This window comes from Lagenorhynchus albirostris, chromosome 13 (assembly GCF_949774975.1).
Source record: "Lagenorhynchus albirostris chromosome 13, mLagAlb1.1, whole genome shotgun sequence".
NCBI lineage: Eukaryota > Metazoa > Chordata > Mammalia > Artiodactyla > Delphinidae > Lagenorhynchus > Lagenorhynchus albirostris.
The window spans coordinates 44,379,426-44,398,708 of record NC_083107.1 but is presented as its reverse complement, the minus strand read 5'-3'; the positions used below and the strand labels follow the sequence as shown (position 1 = coordinate 44,398,708).

The following is a 19,283-nucleotide window of genomic DNA, read 5'->3' as shown; positions in this document are numbered from 1 at the left end:
CATTCTACTCATCACTGGTTCATTTTACAAACAGTAATATAAAAATAAAAGTATGACAAATAATTTCAACACAACATATTACAAATAATACCATGTATACAATAATAATCAAGTTAAATCAGGTTCATAGCAACTACATAGGACCACCAAGCCACCTAATTTATAACAAAATGTGTTTAATATCTGTACCACTTTAAAAACAAAACAAAACAAAAAACTTGTACGTTTTCTACATCTATGCTATTTGTACCACTAGATGGCAATCTTCTTTAGATTTGATTAGAGTAGAACGATGAAAATAATCACTGGTGGGAAAGAAAGGATGGTGAAAAAGGAAGAAATGACCAGTAACATAAAAACAAAATATACAATACAAATCAAATATGCAAATGAAGGCTAGGTGAACTGTCATGGAACAACTGCAAACAATAATTCTCCCTTTCTGTAAGTGGAAGAACAACCTACCCTGCTCCAAATCCCTCCCCTCCCAAATGAAAACAAACATAAAAGGTATAAAAACCAAGCCACTAACAGGTTTTGTTTTCCCTCAAGGTAACAAGTGTTTCACAACAGACAACTGGCCTATTTCTGTGTTCTGTTATCCAGTTGAATCCTGGGCATAAACAATAGCTATAAACACAAATTAAAGGCTGGCTCTGACTCTACCATGTGAACAAAAGGTTGCCAAGTAAAGAGAATCTTACATACCGCTAGGTTTAAAATTAACTCTGAGCATAAGAACCATTTCCATGTCTGACACACAAGTTTTTTTAAAAATCAATGAAAACAGTCAGAAGGTGAAATAAGGAGAAAACAGGGTTACTCACCGTGGAGTAGTAACTGTTTCCTTTTCTGTGTGCAGCTCCCCCAGCAGAGCTGGGTAGTTTCCTGGAGGTGCCAAGAGAGGTTAGCTAGCCCTGCCCCTCATCGCATAACAACACATCCTTTCACATATTCATGAAATGGTCTCAACTCTTAGACCTTAAGTATGAATTTTTTTTTTTTTTTGAGTGAAAAGTTAGTAAAAGCTGAGCTCCTAAGAATGATTTAACTAAGAACGACTTAACAGATCTATTGGAGGAAAGGGGGCACAAAGTAAAGAAGAAATATTTGAGATGAAAAATGATGACTCCTCTACCTTGAGTAACCCTGTTTTTATAGATGTTAGTTTTTTGCATCCTGTGATAGCTGGTTAGACCTAAAAGATTCTAAAGAAATGGACTGCAAAAGGAGAAATTGATGACAATTTGAGGATTAAAGGCAAGTGTCCAAAATTCCTACATGACCCTGGAAAGACATAATCCAACTTCCACATCTATAAAGGTAGAACTATGAGTATAAATTATAGCACAAATGTTTCTATGAAATCATTAACTAAAGGTTCCAAGAGCAAAATAGAGAGGTTTAAGATTAATTCAGTAACCTTGGTATCTGACAAAACTGTTAAATTTCAAACTGAACTAAACTAAAAAATTTACCCAATTAAGGGTAAATTAAACCCTCAAGGGACCTTATTTCATCCATCCTTTGAAACAGTAAAATTTAAAATATGTACAAGATACTTAGTAACCCTATGTTGCTAAAGGCCAAAAAGTACAATGTAGATATCATTAGATATATAATTTACTTTATACTTAGGACAATCAACTCATCTCATCTAAGCTTTTTATTTTTTGTCAGTCTCTAATCACATAGCATAGAAAATTGTTTTTCACATGTGGTAGCCATTTCCCTGAACAATGGGATCCCATATACTCTATTAGCAATTAAGATTTTCTTACAGGAAAATTCAGAACTGAAATAAGCTTCTGGTTTTTTACTGCTGCAATTTGCCAGAAGACTAATACTACTAATACATGCACAAGGCAAACTTAATAATAAGTGATTCGACAAAAAATAATTAAAGCAGCTAGAATATTTTCCCTAATTGAGATTTATATAAGAAAAATGTAAGTTTAAATTTAAAAAAAGAATTGAGCTGCTAGGTGCTTCCAAAAACTGGTCTGGTATTTCAGAAAATGCAAAATGTCCCACAATACCACAGCCAAACACCACCGGATATCTTAGGCATTACACTAAAGCATTGGTCACCATTATGCGTTTCCTTTTCTCCCCAACTTGGCACATTTTACTCTATCTCCTTTGGAATAACTCATGTCCAAAATAAAAGAGTTCTTTTCATCTTCTAGTTTCAAATTGACCTGCTACTGATAATCTCCAAGAATTATGCTACAGATCTTCTTTCTTCAAACTAGGCAGTATGATTCACTATTACAGAACAATGGCACCATCAATTGAAATTATTTGATTAGTTCTTTCAAATCAATTTACACTTAGAAGATTTTAATAATTATTGACCTATATTAGAATAAGCATTTTAGAAATTTAAAAGGCTAACTTTATTTTATTTTACTTTAGTGAAAACTAACTTGCTATCTGCAAAAAAAAAGTCATAATGTTATATAAAGTCAATGGAAAAAGTCACATATTGCCAAAATAAATTAAAATTTCAGGTGAAGGTGATACCAGTTAGAAATTGGTTTTTTAAAAAAGGATTCTGTTAAGAACTAATTAAAAGCCCAGGGAAGACTTTACAAACTCTCTCTTTTGACAATTCAAAGGCAAAGGGATGCTCATTCATCTCTAACTGTACTTTGTATAATCATTACACTGAGTAGATGTACATAACTATAAAAAATCCTAAAAATGTGTACTGTTCAGTGATTAAAATGATTGAAGTTCTCCTCGTTGTATATTTTATTTCATTATGTACTATTATATATACAAGAAAATATATTTTATAATTAAAATATATAAACACATTTATATTAAACATAATTTTGTATTACTTTGTTAGGTTTTATTATGTCAAATTTTCATTAAGTGAAAATTCTAAACACAACACTTTTAAATCTAAATCATCTTTCCTTTTCAACTTTTCTGAAAAAAAACCTATAAAGGGATATTCGTTTCAATTTTATAGCTTATAATGTATAGTAAAATGGGCTAACAATCTGCTTAATTATCTTTTGTGGCATTAATAAGGTTTTAATAATATGGTATTGTTTTCCTTACTGAAAATGCATTTCATTATATACATATCTAACTGGCTTTATAATAACCAAATGGAACATTTGTCCTTATGCACATTTATTTCAAAGGATAAAGACTTTGCTTCAATGGCTCCATGCTGAAATGAACTGCAACGGAAACCTCTAAGCCTCCTGAGTGTATTGTAATCATCACTCAATACTAAAATAATCTAATTATATACACAAAAGATAAATGCTTTTGCTCTTAGATAAATTATTGGATTAAAGGACCACACTTCAACACATTCAAGCAGAACTAAGTTTACTGATATAATCAATTTGTTACGTATGAAATAGCTTTTTGGCATGCCGTAAGAGTTAAGTTCTTACTTATTACATACTGTTAAAGATCATTAGGGAAATCAAAACCATTTCTGTAGGTCTCTCATTTAAAAATATTGTTTAACATCTCTCTTGACAAAAATGAATTTTGGTAAAATTGCTCTTATATCAAACTATAAAACTGATGAAAAACAAAAGTTCTTTAAAAGAATTCAGTAAATTCCTAGGCAAACTTAAAACAGATTTCCTTACCTGAAACGACCCTACTTCTCCCTCTTAAATCTAATGAGTAATCTAAAAAGTTCAATGCCTAGAAACAGTTTTTAGATAAGTGAAATAAGTGGGAATTATGAAAACGTATGACCCCAAACAACTGATTATGCAGAATATGGAAAGACAAGCAAGCCACATTTTAAAACCATTCCTTGAAACATTTTAAGATTTTTGTTGCAAAATCAACAAATAATTCTCCCCTTCTGCTTTTCTGAGGGGCAAGGTTTCCTTACTCATTTTTGTGTGATTTTCATTAACTTATTCAGCAATGAGATGTTGGTGTTCAGAGAAAATAATCTAACATGGTATACTGAAACTAGCATCTATGTACTTGATAAGTGAGCTAAAGTTATATACAGCTGATTTCATTTAAACTCAATTTTTTTCAACTTAAATGGTAACACTGACAATGGACTAAATCAAGACATTCATTCGAAATAATAATACTCTGAAAAGCACTTGAATTTGTAAAAGCAACTTGGTGGATCTCAAAAGTTCAAAATCATAATGAATAACATAGAACAAATTTTTATTAAAAAACACCCCAGGTTTTTTGCTAGAAAATCCTTACCATTGATTGCAGACCAAAAAAAAAGGTGTTTTCCTTTCTTTTTTTAAAGAATTTATCTTAATTAACTCAGTAAACTAACAGATGAACTCAATATCTCTAAGTTGATATTTTAAAACTGATTAGCATTGAAAGTTACTCTATCCTGGTACCATATGAAAAATCTGAATAAAGCCCTAAAATTTATAGATCTAAACTGTGCCTCAGGTGTTTTTGGCCTAACAATGACAAAAAGGTTAAAGTGATACAGAAACAACACCAATAACAAAACCAGTGACTCATTATGTGACTAAGTCTTAAAATATATGCCAAATGGCAAAACAGCAAAATATGTAAAGTAGTTATTTTTACTTACAAGTTAGTAACTGGCTCTCCTTTCAAGGGAGGTAGGAGGTTTCCTGAGCCAATTAAACAGTTGTGTACTATAGTCAGACTCTGTAGAACATCATCTCTAGAAAAAATAAAAAGCATTTTCATATTTGAGAAGACTCCAAATCCCTATTTAAGAAAAAGCCTTGTAGAGTTTAAGGTGAAGTAAAAAACTTTATCAAGTGAGAATATACAAAATTAAGGCATAGAAATGATGAATGTTTTCAGTTTACCCTCTTAATAGTACAAGGTAATTAAACAGATATTTACTGATAATATTAGACCTGCTTACATTTAAACAGGCTCTAAATAATCACAAGTAACAACAACTGATTGCCCTTTGTGAAGCAATTCTGAATTTAATTCCCTATTTACCCAAAGATCACAACCACTAACAAAAAGGGAAAACAGTATTACAGAAGATTCTCCACTACAGTCTGTCTTTTAAAATGCGCTAGCTAGGGACTTCCCTGGCGGTCCAGTGGTTAGGATGCAGCGCTTTCACTGCCAAGGGCCCAGGTTCAATCCCTGGTTGGGGAACTAAGATCCCACAAGCCATGCAGCGTAGCCAAAAAAAAAAAAGACTAGCTAAAAAAAAAGCAGTTCAGAGTACCACACAGCCAACGTAAGTCAATCATACTTCTTCTTCCTCCAAGCCCATTCCTACTGGATTTGTTTATCAGAATTTCCTGTTATTTGACACATAGTAATTTTCTTACTATGATTTTAGGAACTTTCAAAGATTCAAACTATAAAAGTCTAGTGGTCTCAAATAATTGTTTCGTGCTAAAGCTCTTTGGGGGAGAAACAATATCTTAGAGATATTTCTCTAAGTAATATTAATATCAATAGTATGAATTACTGAAAAGAAACAAGCCAATAAAATCTAAGGCGAATCTAGAAAAACAGGCACTTCCTTACAAAGGGGGCATATTTACACACACTTCCCAAAAGATGCACAAGTGACACTGTCACTAAAAGCAAACTAGAAAAACTAGAAAAAAACTGAGTTTTTCTATTTAAGATGTTTAAATATTATGACAAAATTTCTGTTATTAAACTATAAAATGGTTTTATATTATATAGTTTTATATTATAGTAATGTGATTAGAAAACCACTTAAATGTATTAAATGGTTTTCTGATCACATTTATGGCAGGCATTCAAAACACACATTGAAAATGAATACATCAGGGACCTCCCTGGTGGCGCAGTGGTTAAGAATCCACCTGCCAGTGCAGGGGAGACGGGTTTGAGCCCTGGTCCAGGAAGATCCCACATGTTGGGGAGCAACTAAGCTCATGCACCACAACTACTGAGCCTGCACTCCAGAGCCCGCGAGCCACTACAGAAGCCCGTGTGCCTACAGCCTGTGCTCCACAACAAGAGAAGCCACCACAATGAGAAGTCCGTGCACTGCAACTAGAGAAAGCCCACGTTCAGCAACGAAGACCCAACACAGCCAAAAATAAATTAATTTTTTAAAAAAAGAAAATGAGTACATCATATATGCCATCGAGAGAGGTAGAGGCACAAAAAGAATTTTTTAGTCTACAACCATATAACACTAACTGTTTATAAAAGAAAACTAACCTAGACATTTCAAGTTCTCCATCCCCACAATGCTGGAGTTTGATGAGCTCAGGCTGAAGAAAAGAGTCCAACAGATAGAAGGCAAAAGCCACTTCTTCAGAAGAAGGAACATGCCACTGGATCCCCAAATTCCACAAGTCCCCTGGTTTACCCCAGTCCTAGAAAATAGCATTTAATTAGCAAGTTGAGAAGTTAGGAAAAAAAAAAAATACAAACATATTTTAAAAGGCTTAAAAGAAACTGTATAGGTAATCCAAACCTAAGGCAGCAAGTGCACAAAATAAAGGTATGAAGACATCATAGGAGTCTATCACTCCTGAAAAGGGTCTCCCTGAAGAGCCACTCAAATATGAGTTTACTATAAGAGTAACAGTAAGTTTATGTAAGGCTATTGCATTCCACCCCCAAGCTATATGGAACTATGGAGGTTAAATATGGCATTAAAAAGTCATTTCACATACAAACAGAAAAGAAGAAAACTAGAGCTAGATGAGAGCTACATCATACTTCTCAACTTTAAAACATTTCAATAATAGTTTTAGTAATCTATGTTAAAAATAAAGAAGTGACACCTTAATACACAACAAGGAAAAAACCCGCACTTTGAATCCCTTAGAAAAATAACCCAATATATCCTGGAATCCTAAATTATTGAAAATGCTTGCCTTGATAGGAAAGTATTCAGAAGGAGGCTTGTCAAAGCCGCCTGGCACACTGCAGTATTCTGTAGGGTAGATAAGTGTAGTAGAACGAAGAAGGTGATGCAAAAGGTTACAAGACAGAGTGTAACCCTGCTTACAGGTTAAATGTAGGGTTCTTTGGAGAATCTTTACAAGGTGCTCCCTATAAAGAAGCAACTTCTTCCCATCCACTCGAGTAATCTAAAAAGAAAACAGTTAAAGATATTTTGGTTAAAAGATCAAGAATCAACAATTAAAGTTAACTATGTTTGGCCATTAAAGTAGTCTAAAATAGTAATAGTGTTTCTTTTTTTTTTTTTTTTTTTTGCGGTACGCGGGCCTCTCACTCTTGTGGCCTCTCCCGTTGCGGAGCACAGGCTCCGGATGCGCAGCCCAGCGGCCGTGGCTCATGGGCCCAGCCACTCCGCAGCATGTGGGATCTTCCCGGACCGGGGCACGAACCCGTGTCCCCTGCATCGGCAGGCGGACTCTCAACTACTGCGCCACCAGAGAAGCCCGTAATAGTGTTTCTTAAAATGACTTTAATTCATTTTAGGATTATCATTTTAATTATATTCTAACAATGAATTCTTCCTTAAGATCAAAACACATTTTCTGAGTTTAGGCTCTGAAGTGCCATAGTAACATCCTTTTCAAGAGGCTATCTCCTTAAAGAGACAAAACTTATTTAAATGGATTTCTCTGTTCTTTGGTTTCTGAACTAACCCCTATAGGAAATGAAGTTTGACTGATGGCCAAATTTGGCATGAGGTGGGGGTGGGGGGGGAGATGCCAAATCTGATACACTTTTCAGTCAGAGTTACCCACAGTAGAATTAATCAGTAAAAAGTCAGGTAGAGCATTGACCACGAAGTAGTCAACAGTTACCATACTCCTTTTATAATAAGAAAATGAGATTATCTGACTTTTTGTTGTCCCATAAAGACATTTTTCAAACTTATGACTTTACATGTTTTTTTTTTTTTTTTTTGCGGTACGCGGGTCTCTCACTGTTGTGGCCTCTCCCGTTGCGGAGCACAGGCTCCGGACATGTAGGCTCAGTGGCCATGGCTCACAGGCCCAGCCACTCCGCGGCATGTGGGATCTTCCCGGACCGGGGCACGAACCCGTGTCCCCTGCATCGGCAGGCGGACTCTCAACCACTGCGCCACCAGGGAAGCCCGACTTTACATGTTTTAAAGTTAACTTTTCAAAACAGGATAAATCTTCAGAGCAAGTCAACATTTTCACAGAAATATTTTCTTATTCCAAAGATTTACAATACCTCAGACAAAAGTTGAAGATTCCATAGTAACTCCTTATCTAGCTCTTCTTCATTTAATACATCATCATCTAAAAATAGCAAAATAGTATCAGAAGAAAAAAACAAATATCCAACTAAATGCATCATTTAAAAGTATTTATATTTAATATTTCTAATAGCTGAGAAAAGTCTCTTTTAGGACTTTTTCTTTCTTTCTTCGTTAAGCTGGACTTGCTCCAGAGGAGGTAGAAGCTCAATTTTCAAGAAAATAAACACACCAACCAGGATGACTGCCCCTACACATCTCACAAAATAACAGATATTATAGCAACAGCTGAATGCTTCTTGTATGTATGAAAACATTAATGTAATAGAGTTAAAATTTCTAAGCTACCTGTCAACCCTGGATGATACCTTGTTTTGAGCAATTTTACCCCAAACTGTAAAATTAAAATACTGCATGGCTTAGAGAATCTGTTTCCATCAACAGAGTTGTAGAAACCAAGAAAAAAATTTGCTAAAGTTACAAATACAGAATAATAACCTTAAGACTTACTCATTGTAAGCTGAGTTATAACACTGCAGCAGTGGGGAACAAATAGCTTCAAAGATTCCTCCGGGCAGCACTGAAAACATATTTGTATAAATAAGTTTTTTTGAAAGGCACAAGTATTGAACAGTCACAAAGTATACACTAGCTCTATTTTCAGTGGCAAATAAGGGCTATAAGCAGCTACTGAAAGAAATGTGTATTTTAAGAATGACAAGCATGTCTAAAATAATTAACCACATAAAACTCATGGCTATTGATTCATTAATTCATCAGTCCAGAAAACCCCAACTCACCTTCACTGCAGCACGGCACATGTCTGCCACCATGCGGCCTGCAACTCTTGTTTCAAATATATGTGAAATCGAAAAATTAAAAACCTTCTGAAGGGCCACCTATTAAAAGATAATGTAACAAATGAAAATGTCTAACCAGCACGTTTAAGAAAATTAAACATCTTTTGAAACACCAAAGAAAATGATACTCAGACTATACTAAAAATAACCAAGTAGGAAAAATTTAACCATCTGAATACATAAAGATTTGCTTAATAATGCTACATTCAGGTTTATGAATAACCTTTGCACAAAACCCTAATGTGAACAAAACATTTGCGGCACAAGATTTTATTTGCTGCAGAAATGCTAAGCACAAAACCAGAGCTGCTGGAAGCAAATGCAATTTAATTACCTTGCTGGCCAATCCAATATAACGGAGGGAATTTGGGGTAATATCTAATATTTACAGTTTGTCATTCTGACAACTACAAAACTATATTTTTCTGTCCTCTAAAAGACTTGAAGCATTCTATTTAATTTTATAATCAAGTCACAGAATTTTAATTCCATTTCTGAATTAAAGAATTAGCTCTAGACATGGATTGACAATGCTGCAAACTATAAACAACTCCTTTCAAAAGATTTTGGTTAAATAAGAGATTATTTATGTTAATTTCTTTATACTAACATAATCTTAGTAAATATTTCATGCAGGTGTAAGGCAGTTTACCTTTTAACCAGGATAAACACTGAACAATGATAATCTCAGATAGCGAAAGAAGAAACAGAAATGGAAAGAGAGTAGTGGAATAGAAAATATGAAATAAATACCATATTGTATATAATAGGTATCGACTAATACTGAATAAGTGAATGTTCACAGAATGCCTTATGAGGACAAACTATTTCTCATTCATCATAGTTTGCCAGATCTTTATATTTGGGATTTAATTTCTATTATGTGATGGCATAAACAATTTTCAAAACTTTTCTCCCAAGTAGTATTTTACTGTAAATTTTAAACATACAGTCAATTCTTGTTATTTGCAGTAGTTATGCTCTGTAAAATCACCGTGGGCACTGAATTAGCAAATACTGAACCACAGTTCTTAAGGGAAATACAGGATTAAGTTCCCATAAACCTCTGGTTACATTTTCATCAACTGATGGATATATGGATATATAATTTTGTTTATGTGTGGTTCTCTTTGAAGACACTTTAATGTCTTTAATACACTGTTGATTTTTGCATTTTTGCAACAATTGCATTTTTGACACTTTAATACATTGTTGATTCATTAACCTTGAACTCATAGCCAAAAGCACTGTAACTCATTTCTGAACGAAGCTTACCTAAAACATGTTAATATTTTCTACGTTAGGTCCATCACAACTATCTTTTGCTTAGAACACTAGACAGTGAGTGCATCAGCATTACTCTTGGGGGCCATTTTAAAATGCAAAATCACCAAAAAGCACAAAAATGTGAACGATCTGTCCTTAAATAGATGAAAAAAGGACACCTGTTTACATTACAGTATAAGAGCTAAAACAAGATGGCAGAGTGTCACCTTATTCGATTTCAGCTGTAAACATGCACAACTCAAAAATTTTTGCCACTTTCAAAAGTCTGCACAAAAGCACTGCGAGTACCAATTTTGGGGTTACAAATAAATTTTAGCAAGTACACTATGTTGAATTTGCAAATACAGAATCTGCAAATAATGAGGATCAACTGTGTATCTTTTCCAAATTTTATTTTATTATTATCTTTTTTGGCCTCGCCACGCCATGAGGCACGCAGGATCTTAGCTCCCCACCGGGGATTGAACTTGTTCCTCCTGCAGTGGAAGCGCGGAGTACTAATTACTGGACTGCAAAAGAATTCCCCATCTCTTTCAAATTTTAGTATGGAAAGAAAGGATAAGCTGGCATGATATGCATACAAAGTAACTTGAAGTTCAATTTTTAAAACATCAAATAAAACTACAAGTTGGAATTTAATTCTTTGCAGCAATGCACTCTTACCATAAATATTTCTTTGGAACATTGTGTGAGGATTGTACTAAACGTAGAAGACAGACCTAATTCGACCAAACTCTCCAAGTGAGTCATTTTCTCAGTTTCTGTCTCTTCTCTTGTTTGCTCCAATGTGCTACTTTCTATAAGTCCAAAGCATCTAAATAACCCAAAGAAAGTAAAATTTTAGCAACTAAAAACTGGCTTAACATTTTTTGTTGCTGATTAGATAAATCCATTGTCATGACTATGCAAGTGATAGCTACTTAATTTGTACATGGATCACAAACCAACTGTCATTTTGTAACTTGAGAAGAAGCACCAGCCTTGCACAGTACTGGGTTGGCCAAAAAGTGCCTTTGGTTTTTAAGTAAAAATAAAAGACACATTTTTCATTTTCACCAAGAACTTTACTGAACAACGTATTCACCCTTTTGTTCTACTACCTGCTGCCATTTTTCAGGCAAATTCATAATTCCATCCTCCCAAAACTTTTTATCTTTTTGAGCAAAGAACTGTTCCAGATGCCTTTTACAGTCTTCCAGGGAATTGAAATTTTTTTCCACGAAGAGAATTTTGTAAAGACCGAAATAAATGGAAATCCAAAGGTACTATGTCTGGTGAATACAGCGGATGAATCAGGACTTCCCAGCCAGAGACTTCCCTGGTGGTCCAGTGGCTAAGACTCTGCGCTCCCAATGCAGGGAGCTCAGGTTCAATCCCTGGTCAGGGAACTAGATCCCACATGCCACAACTAAGAGTTTGCATGCAGCAACTAAGAGTTCACATGCCACAACTAAAGATCCCGCACGCCACAACTAAGACCCAGTGCAGCCAAATAAATAAATAAATATTTTTTTAAAAAAGAACTTCCCAGCCAAGCTGTAACAGTTTTTTTTGTTTGTTGGTTTATTTTTTTAATTTTTGGCTGCATTGGGTCTTCATTGCTGCGTGCGGGTTTTCTCTAGTTGTGGCAAGCAGGGGCTACTCTTCGTTGTGGTGCGCGGGCTTCTCGTCGTGGTGGCTTCTCTTGTTGCAGAGCACGGGCTCCAGGTGCACGGGCTTCAGTAGTTGTGACCCACGGGCTCTAGAGCTCAGGCTCAGCAGTTGTGGTGCACGGGCTTAGCTGCTCTGTGGCATGTGGGATCCTCCTGGACCAGGGCTCGAACCCGTGTCCCCTGCATTGGCAGGCGGATTCTTAATCACTGCGCCACCAGGGAAGTCCCTGTAACAGTTTTTGCCTGGCCATCAAAGAAACATGAAGTCTTGTGTTATCCTGTTGGAAGATTATGCATTTTCTTTTGACTACTTCTGGATACTTTTTGTCGAGTGCTGCTTTCAGTTGGTCTAATTGGGAGCAGTACTTGTTGGAATTAATCATTTCGTTTTCTGGAAGGAGCTCATAATAGAGGACTCTCTTCCAATCCAACCATATACACAACATCACCTTCTCTGGATGAAGACCAGCCTTTGGTGTGGTTGGTGGTGGTTCATTTCACTTGCCCCACAATCTCTTTTGTTCCACATTATTGTACAGTATCTTTCCATCGTCCATCACAATTTGTTTTCAAAGTGGGACGTTTTGGGCTTCCCTGGTGGCACAGTGGTTGAGAGTCCGCCTGCCAAGGCAGGGGACGCGGGTTCGTGCCCCAGTCCAGGAAGATCCCACATGCCGCGGAGCGGCTGGGCCCATGAGCCATGGCCGCTGAGCCTGTGCTCCGCAACGGGAGAGGCCACAACAGTGAGAGGCCCGCGAAAAAAAAAAAAATAAAAAAAGTAAAAGTGGAACGTTTTCATTACATTTAAGTAGAGAACTGCATGTGGAAATACGGTCAAGAAGGTTTTTTTCGCTTAACTTATGTGGAACCCAAACATCAAAGTGATGAACACAACCGAGCTAATGCAAATGATTTTCAACACTTGATTTGGATATTTTGAGTATGTCGGCTGTCCCCCGCGTGGTATAACGTTGACTGTTCTCAATTAATGTTTTGATTTGACTGCTATCAACTTCAACTGGTCTACCCAACCATGGAGCACTGTCCAGAGAGAAATCTCCAGCAACTTTGCAAACCACTTTTTTTCAAAAAATTTTTTAAATTGGAGTATAATTGCTTTACAATGTTGTGTTAGTTTCTGCTGTACAATGAAGTGAATCAGCTATTATATCCTCATATCCCCTCCCTCTTGGGCCTCCCCCCAGCCCACATCCCACCCATCTAGGTCGTCACAGAGCACCAAGCTGAACTCAGCATGTTCCCACTAGCTATGTATTTTCCTGTGGTAATGTATATATGTCAATCCTAATCTCCCAATTCGTCCCACCGTCCCCTTCCTACCCTGTGTCCACCTGTTCGTTCTCTATATCTGCGTCTCTATTCCTGCCCCGCAAATAAGTTCATCTGTACCATTTTTCTAGATTTCACATATATGCGTTAGTATACAATATTTGTTTTTCTCTTTCTGGCTTACTTCACTCTAGACTCTAGGTCCATCCACATCTCTACAAATGACCCAATTTCGTTCCTTTTTATGGCTGAGTAATATTCCACTGTATGTATGTGCCACATCTTCTTTATCCATTCATCTGTCATTGGACATTTAGATTGTTTCCATGTCCTAGCTATTGCAAATAGTGCTGCAATGAACATTGGGGAACATGTGTCCCTTTGAATTATAGTTTTCTCAGGGTACATGCCCAGTAGTGGGATTGCTGGGTCATAAGGTAGTTCTATTTTTAGTTTTTTAAGGAACCTCCATACAGTTCTCCACAGTGGCTGTAACTATTTACATTCCCACCAACAGTGCAAGAGGGTTCCACTTTCTCCACACCCTCTCCAGCATTTATTGTTTGATGATGGCCATTCTGACTGGTGTGAGGTGATACCTCATTATAGTTTTGATTTGCATTTCTCTAATAATTAGAGATGTTGAGCTTCCTTTCATGTGCCCCTTGGCCATCTGTATGTCCTCCTTGGAAAGGTGTCTATTTAGGTCTTCCACCCATTTTCTGATTGGGTTGTAATTGTTTTTTTGATATTGAGCTCTATGAGCTGTTTATATACTTTGGAGATTAATCCTTTGTCTGTTCCTTCGTTTGCAAAGATTTTCTCCCATTCTGAGGGCTGTCTTTTTGTCTTTGCAAACTACTTTTGACATGTTCGATCAGTCACAGCACCTTCTCCATACACTGCACAAATCTTTTTTTTGCATTTCAGTTGCGTTTTTACCTTTCTTGAAACAATAAAGCATAATATGCCAAAAATGTTGCTTTTTTCTTCCACCTTCAATATGAAAATGGCTACACAAAAATTCACCAATTTTTGATAAGTCTTTTTCTAAATGCACCCCAATATGACAGCTGTCACATACAATCTAACAAAATTGTTTCGAATGAAGTTAAAGACAACTAAGTATTACTAGAGCCATCTTATGGAAATAAACAAACGAACCTTTTGGCCAACCCAATAATTAAATACAGGTTGCAATGCAAAACGAGGCTAAAGTTGCTGGGACAGGACATCACTATTTTTGAATGTCAGATAAAGGAGATATCTGGGGTACTTGCTCACCTGTCCATAAACTGTAAGACGAAATCCTCAAACTCAGCTGTGGCAGAACAAAGTTCTCGCTCCACCTGTAACGTGTCAATGTGGAGAAAATTTTAAAATAGTCTTTGATTTTTTTCTCTGAACAAAACTCAATTTTAGTCTACAAAATGTTTCTAACACTTCATTATTACATTGAGCACTGAGAAACAGCACCATAATCCCGTATCAATTTAGAATAACTCATCTACTTTCTAGGAACCAAAATAAGAAGTAATTAACATATTTTGTAAGGGCCCAAAACAGAAGTCAGGCAGCCATTTTTTTAAAAATCAATAACAGTTTTCAAACTGCTGGTGTATGTGTAAAGGATTATCTCTCACTACTTAAACATCTAAATGCCAAAAGTCAGGTAGTAAAATACTTGTAATAAAGAAAATTGTTCTAAAAAAAACCCAGACAGTAATGAAGAAAATTTCTCTTCATTAGATGCCAATCCCCTTAACAGATTTATTCCTAACATAAGATGGAAAAACAAAATGCCACCACCTTTGCTTAACAAAACATTAAAAAGTGACAAAACACTGAAATACACCTTTACATGTCACTTGTTTACTAAAATAGCCTATTTTTGACCACCCCCTTTGGTGGGTGCTCTGCAGATTATTTTATCAATGATGACCTCCATTTATATCGTTCTGGTCACAAAACAGTGGTCACAAAACAGTAATTTTAACTTATGAGCACCTCTGCAAAGTTGCTTTTAAACTATCAAATATTACTATGCCTATACAGTAAGAATCAGAACTTAGCTAACCAATCCTTTTACAACCAGAAAGCATCCTTACTTCTGTGAGGTCATTTCTTTCTTGTAGTACAGATGAACAATCTACTAAAGGCACCAGGGTGGAAAATGTTGCTATAAATTGGAATGTGATCTATGGGAAGATACAAAAGATCTAATATTAATTACATAACTCTAGTTCCAAAATACATGTATACCATAAGCTACAATAAAGTACCAAATAAATTATTCTGAGGGAAATTCCACAATTTTTCTGAAAGTTTATTTGGTTTAAGCACAAAGTTCTGCAATCTTTTGTCATTGAGAAGTTACTGTGCCTCCCACCAAAAATATAACATTAGCTAAGAGTAAATAGAAAATGCTAATGCAGAAGCTAGAGACCAGGGAAGAGGGAAAGTGAACGATATTGTAAGTCAGAAGGTGTGTGTATAAGGGGAATCTGGCATTTCACACCCAGTAATTTTTATTATGTTCCTTGTGACAAGTGCAGACAAACGGAAGCACAAGTGATCATATGCTATCATTTTTAATGTATCTGCTTAAGGAAGACAGGAGATACGTAATGAGCTTTCAAACACCATATGATCATAAATGCACACGTTATGGGAAATTACTAAGGAAGACCTTACATAGATCAACTAACTGTCCACAGACCTAAACTTGGGCATCTACAGATATAACTCTGCTACCATTAACAAATTTTACACTTTACTATGTTCTAAAGAATATTTGAAGAAAAAGTAATAAGATATCCATTTATATAATTATAACTTAGATATAAAACAGAATCATAAACATGCTCACCATGCATTTACTAAAGTCATTTGGATCCACCCCAGGCAATGCTCTCATCAACAGAGGTAGCATGTGTGTTGGACCTTCAGGAAACCACTTGCCCCCTGATACCAAACTGCGGGCTACTCCAATTACACAACTTAATGTAGCTGTGAGCTGGTGAGGTTCTGTTAAAGTCTCTAGTGCAGGATATGTTCTATAGTTTGAAAACAGAATTTAAAAAATTTTCCATCACAGATAAACATACATACACATTAAACATACTAAATTCATAAACTGCATTTTGGATTAAAGGTTTGTAGCTGGCACAGTATTTTGAGTGAATATTTGCTCTCAAAGTGAACAGAATCACACAAATAAAGGAAAGGTACATGTTTCCCCAACTCCCTGCCACCTTACCACCTTCCTCCATGCCAATTCCACACTGAAAAGTAACATTAGCTGGTAGATTTTTGCATTCTTTCAGCATCTTAATCCATTTCCACATTCCAATAGGACTGCATCTAATCTAACAGTCAGTGATTATTAGAATTCAGGAATAACAAGTTACAACTACTCCACTCTTCCCTTTTACGGGAAAAAATAATCTTACTAAAATGCTGAAGGGTCTATTTTATACTTTTAAAAAGACTGTATTTTAAAGTTGGAAATCAGCTATCAGAAACATAAGAGAATATGCCTGAGACTAGAGTGAATAAAACAAGGGGAATAAGACAAATGCAATCTTTGATCACGAGCCAAGAACACTCACTCTATGGCTCAGTGATTTCACTTTTGAGAATCTATCCTATAGGGGGAAAAAAAATCCAAAATACAGTCAGTTTAAATTCCTCTTATACAGAAAAGATAAGTAATAAGGAAATTTAATTATAAACAAGTAGGAAAAAAGAAGGATTTCTAACTAGGATTAAAAAAAAAAATCAAACCTATGCTTATTTTAAAAGATGAATGAAACAAACCAAAAACTCCAGCAGAGGCTGTCTTCAGGAGATACAAAACTAAGTGCCTAAAATTTTTTTTCTACGTTTTTACTTTTAAGAGACTTTTGCTTGGGGACTTCCCTGGTGGTCCAGCAATTAAGACTCTGCGCTCCCAATGCAGAGGGCCCGGCTTTGATCCCTGGTCAGGGAACTAGATCCTGCATGTCTCAACTAAGAGCCCGCATGCCGCAACGAAGATACCGTGTGCTGCAACTAAAAAGACCCCACGTGGCCAAATAAATATATATTTTTTAAAAAAGACTTTTGCTTGGAAATTCCCTGGCAGTCCAATGGTTAGGACTCGGCACTTTCACTGCCATGACCCAGGTTCAATCCCCGATCGGGGAACTAAGATCCTGCAAGCCGTGCACTGCGGCCAAAAAAAAAAAAAAAGAGAAGAAGAAAAAGAAAACAAAAACCCGTCAAAAAAAAGGTAGCAATGCCACTTCTAAACAGGACAAAATTACAAATGAGTCTCAAAAAATGTCATTGTATTGACAATTTTGTTAATTAAATATTTATCTTGGCCAAGCATACAAACAGAATATGCTGGTATTAAATTTGTCCAAAATTTGAGAACTAAAGAAAAATGTGATGGATAATTGTATTTGTATTTATAAGCTTTGTTCGTTCTACTAAATACTTATCTCACCAGTCATAATTCATCAGCTGGAAAACATTAAAATAAGGCAAAACAAAGGGAAAGTAAAGAAACACCAACACCTCAGAGTTCAAAATTTTGACTATGCAAACAACTTAAGTCCCCCCTTAGAGGCAAGTCTCTCCTCTCCAAAGAGCATCAAGGGACTTGCCACTGACTGATAGCTTCTGCTACCATGTGGAGGTCAAGTAGCAAAGAACACTGAAGGCTGAAGACAGAGTAGAAACTGCCTAACTTCCCCATTCCATTTCCTAATTAAGTTGTACATGCTGGAAGTTTCAAGGCCCCAAGATGTATACATAAAAAAACAGGAGAGGCTGGGAAAGTGAAGTACAACTTAAATAGTTATGGCAAAGAGACAGGGCAAGATAGTACAAGCAACTCAAATTACAAATAATGGAGCCCCATTTTGGTGAAGATCTTTAACAGGATACCCTTTGCCAAGTAAATGTCACCAATTTTCTTGTCTCAACAGTTAGAAAATAAGCTGCCATCTGTATTCTGCCAGTAAGGACCTTGGGCAAATCTGAGTTTTAAGAAACTCAAACTGTTAGATCCTTCTGGCCTCCAAAATCTAACATTCTTCTTCTACTTTTGACAAAGCCATTTAGAGAGGAATCATAAAGCTGAAGTTCAGGGAGCAAAGGAATGAATAACAGACAGCTTAAGCAATCTGCTCCTGAACACTCAAGACAACTGAGAGTGGCTCTCTCCTACGAAGCACACCAGGTCTACACTGTGACAGTGATGAGGCAAATGGAGAACTACTTTTGTTACTATTTCAGCATACAAAACAACGAATGCAGTAAAATCAACACTGTGGAAATACACACAAGGTTATACAATATATGAAAATAATACAGGCAACCAAATTTTCTTGTCTATCGTTGAGCCTGAGAAATAGAAATGCAAAATCACATTCACTGCCATGTTCTCAATATTTAGTGACACTCACATTTTGTGAAAAAACAGCCAGAGCTTTATTTATGAGCAAAAACTTGAGTAGCTAAAATGTGCAAATACAAAATATTTTATTTTATCCGTTTCATATCAATTTTCTTTTCTCTCCAATAAACCTTTATCAAGTTACCAATCATTAGGTTAAAATGTCTTGTCTCCTCTAGGAACAGGAATAAGCACAAAGATAGCAAAACAGAAGCCACAGAAAAGAAAAGAAAGCCAAGCAGAAGAGTATAGAGAATAACAGTAGCCACAGCTGAGGCTTCAACGAAACAAGTAAAGCTATACTTACCTTTCAAGTACAGGGGGTATTACTAACTCCGGTCTCATGAGTGCAAGATTCTGCAGAGCCTGGGCTGCTTCTAAACTACCAGTTTTGCTAAACATAGCCAAGAGGACAGGTTGAATAATGCATTGTACAAAGTCTGTAACATCTTGATCAGTAAGCTTATGGCTATCAGGCACAGGAGTTAACCAAGAAGGCTTCTTGTATCTTTCACGATGTAATCTTCTAACAACACTGTTTGGCAACCGCTGAAGTAGTTTCATTAACTTGTTCTGGGGAC

At 36.0% G+C, this 19,283-nt stretch overlaps 1 protein-coding gene across 1 annotated transcript in view; it reads right to left on the bottom strand.

Moving 5' to 3' along the window:
- Positions 1 to 19,283, bottom strand: part of PSME4 (proteasome activator subunit 4) — a 101,080-nt gene that overhangs the window by 33,435 nt on the left and 48,362 nt on the right. Inside the window, exons 10-20 of the mRNA XM_060168600.1 lie at positions 19,010 to 19,275; positions 16,126 to 16,312; positions 15,365 to 15,454; positions 14,541 to 14,605; positions 10,978 to 11,128; positions 8,968 to 9,066; positions 8,678 to 8,747; positions 8,143 to 8,210; positions 6,843 to 7,058; positions 6,178 to 6,335; positions 4,571 to 4,666 (exon numbers count right to left, since the gene is read on the bottom strand). Of these exons, the coding sequence (XP_060024583.1) occupies positions 4,571 to 4,666; positions 6,178 to 6,335; positions 6,843 to 7,058; positions 8,143 to 8,210; positions 8,678 to 8,747; positions 8,968 to 9,066; positions 10,978 to 11,128; positions 14,541 to 14,605; positions 15,365 to 15,454; positions 16,126 to 16,312; positions 19,010 to 19,275 (1,466 nt within the window). The remainder of the gene's footprint in view (positions 1 to 4,570; positions 4,667 to 6,177; positions 6,336 to 6,842; positions 7,059 to 8,142; positions 8,211 to 8,677; positions 8,748 to 8,967; positions 9,067 to 10,977; positions 11,129 to 14,540; positions 14,606 to 15,364; positions 15,455 to 16,125; positions 16,313 to 19,009; positions 19,276 to 19,283) is intronic.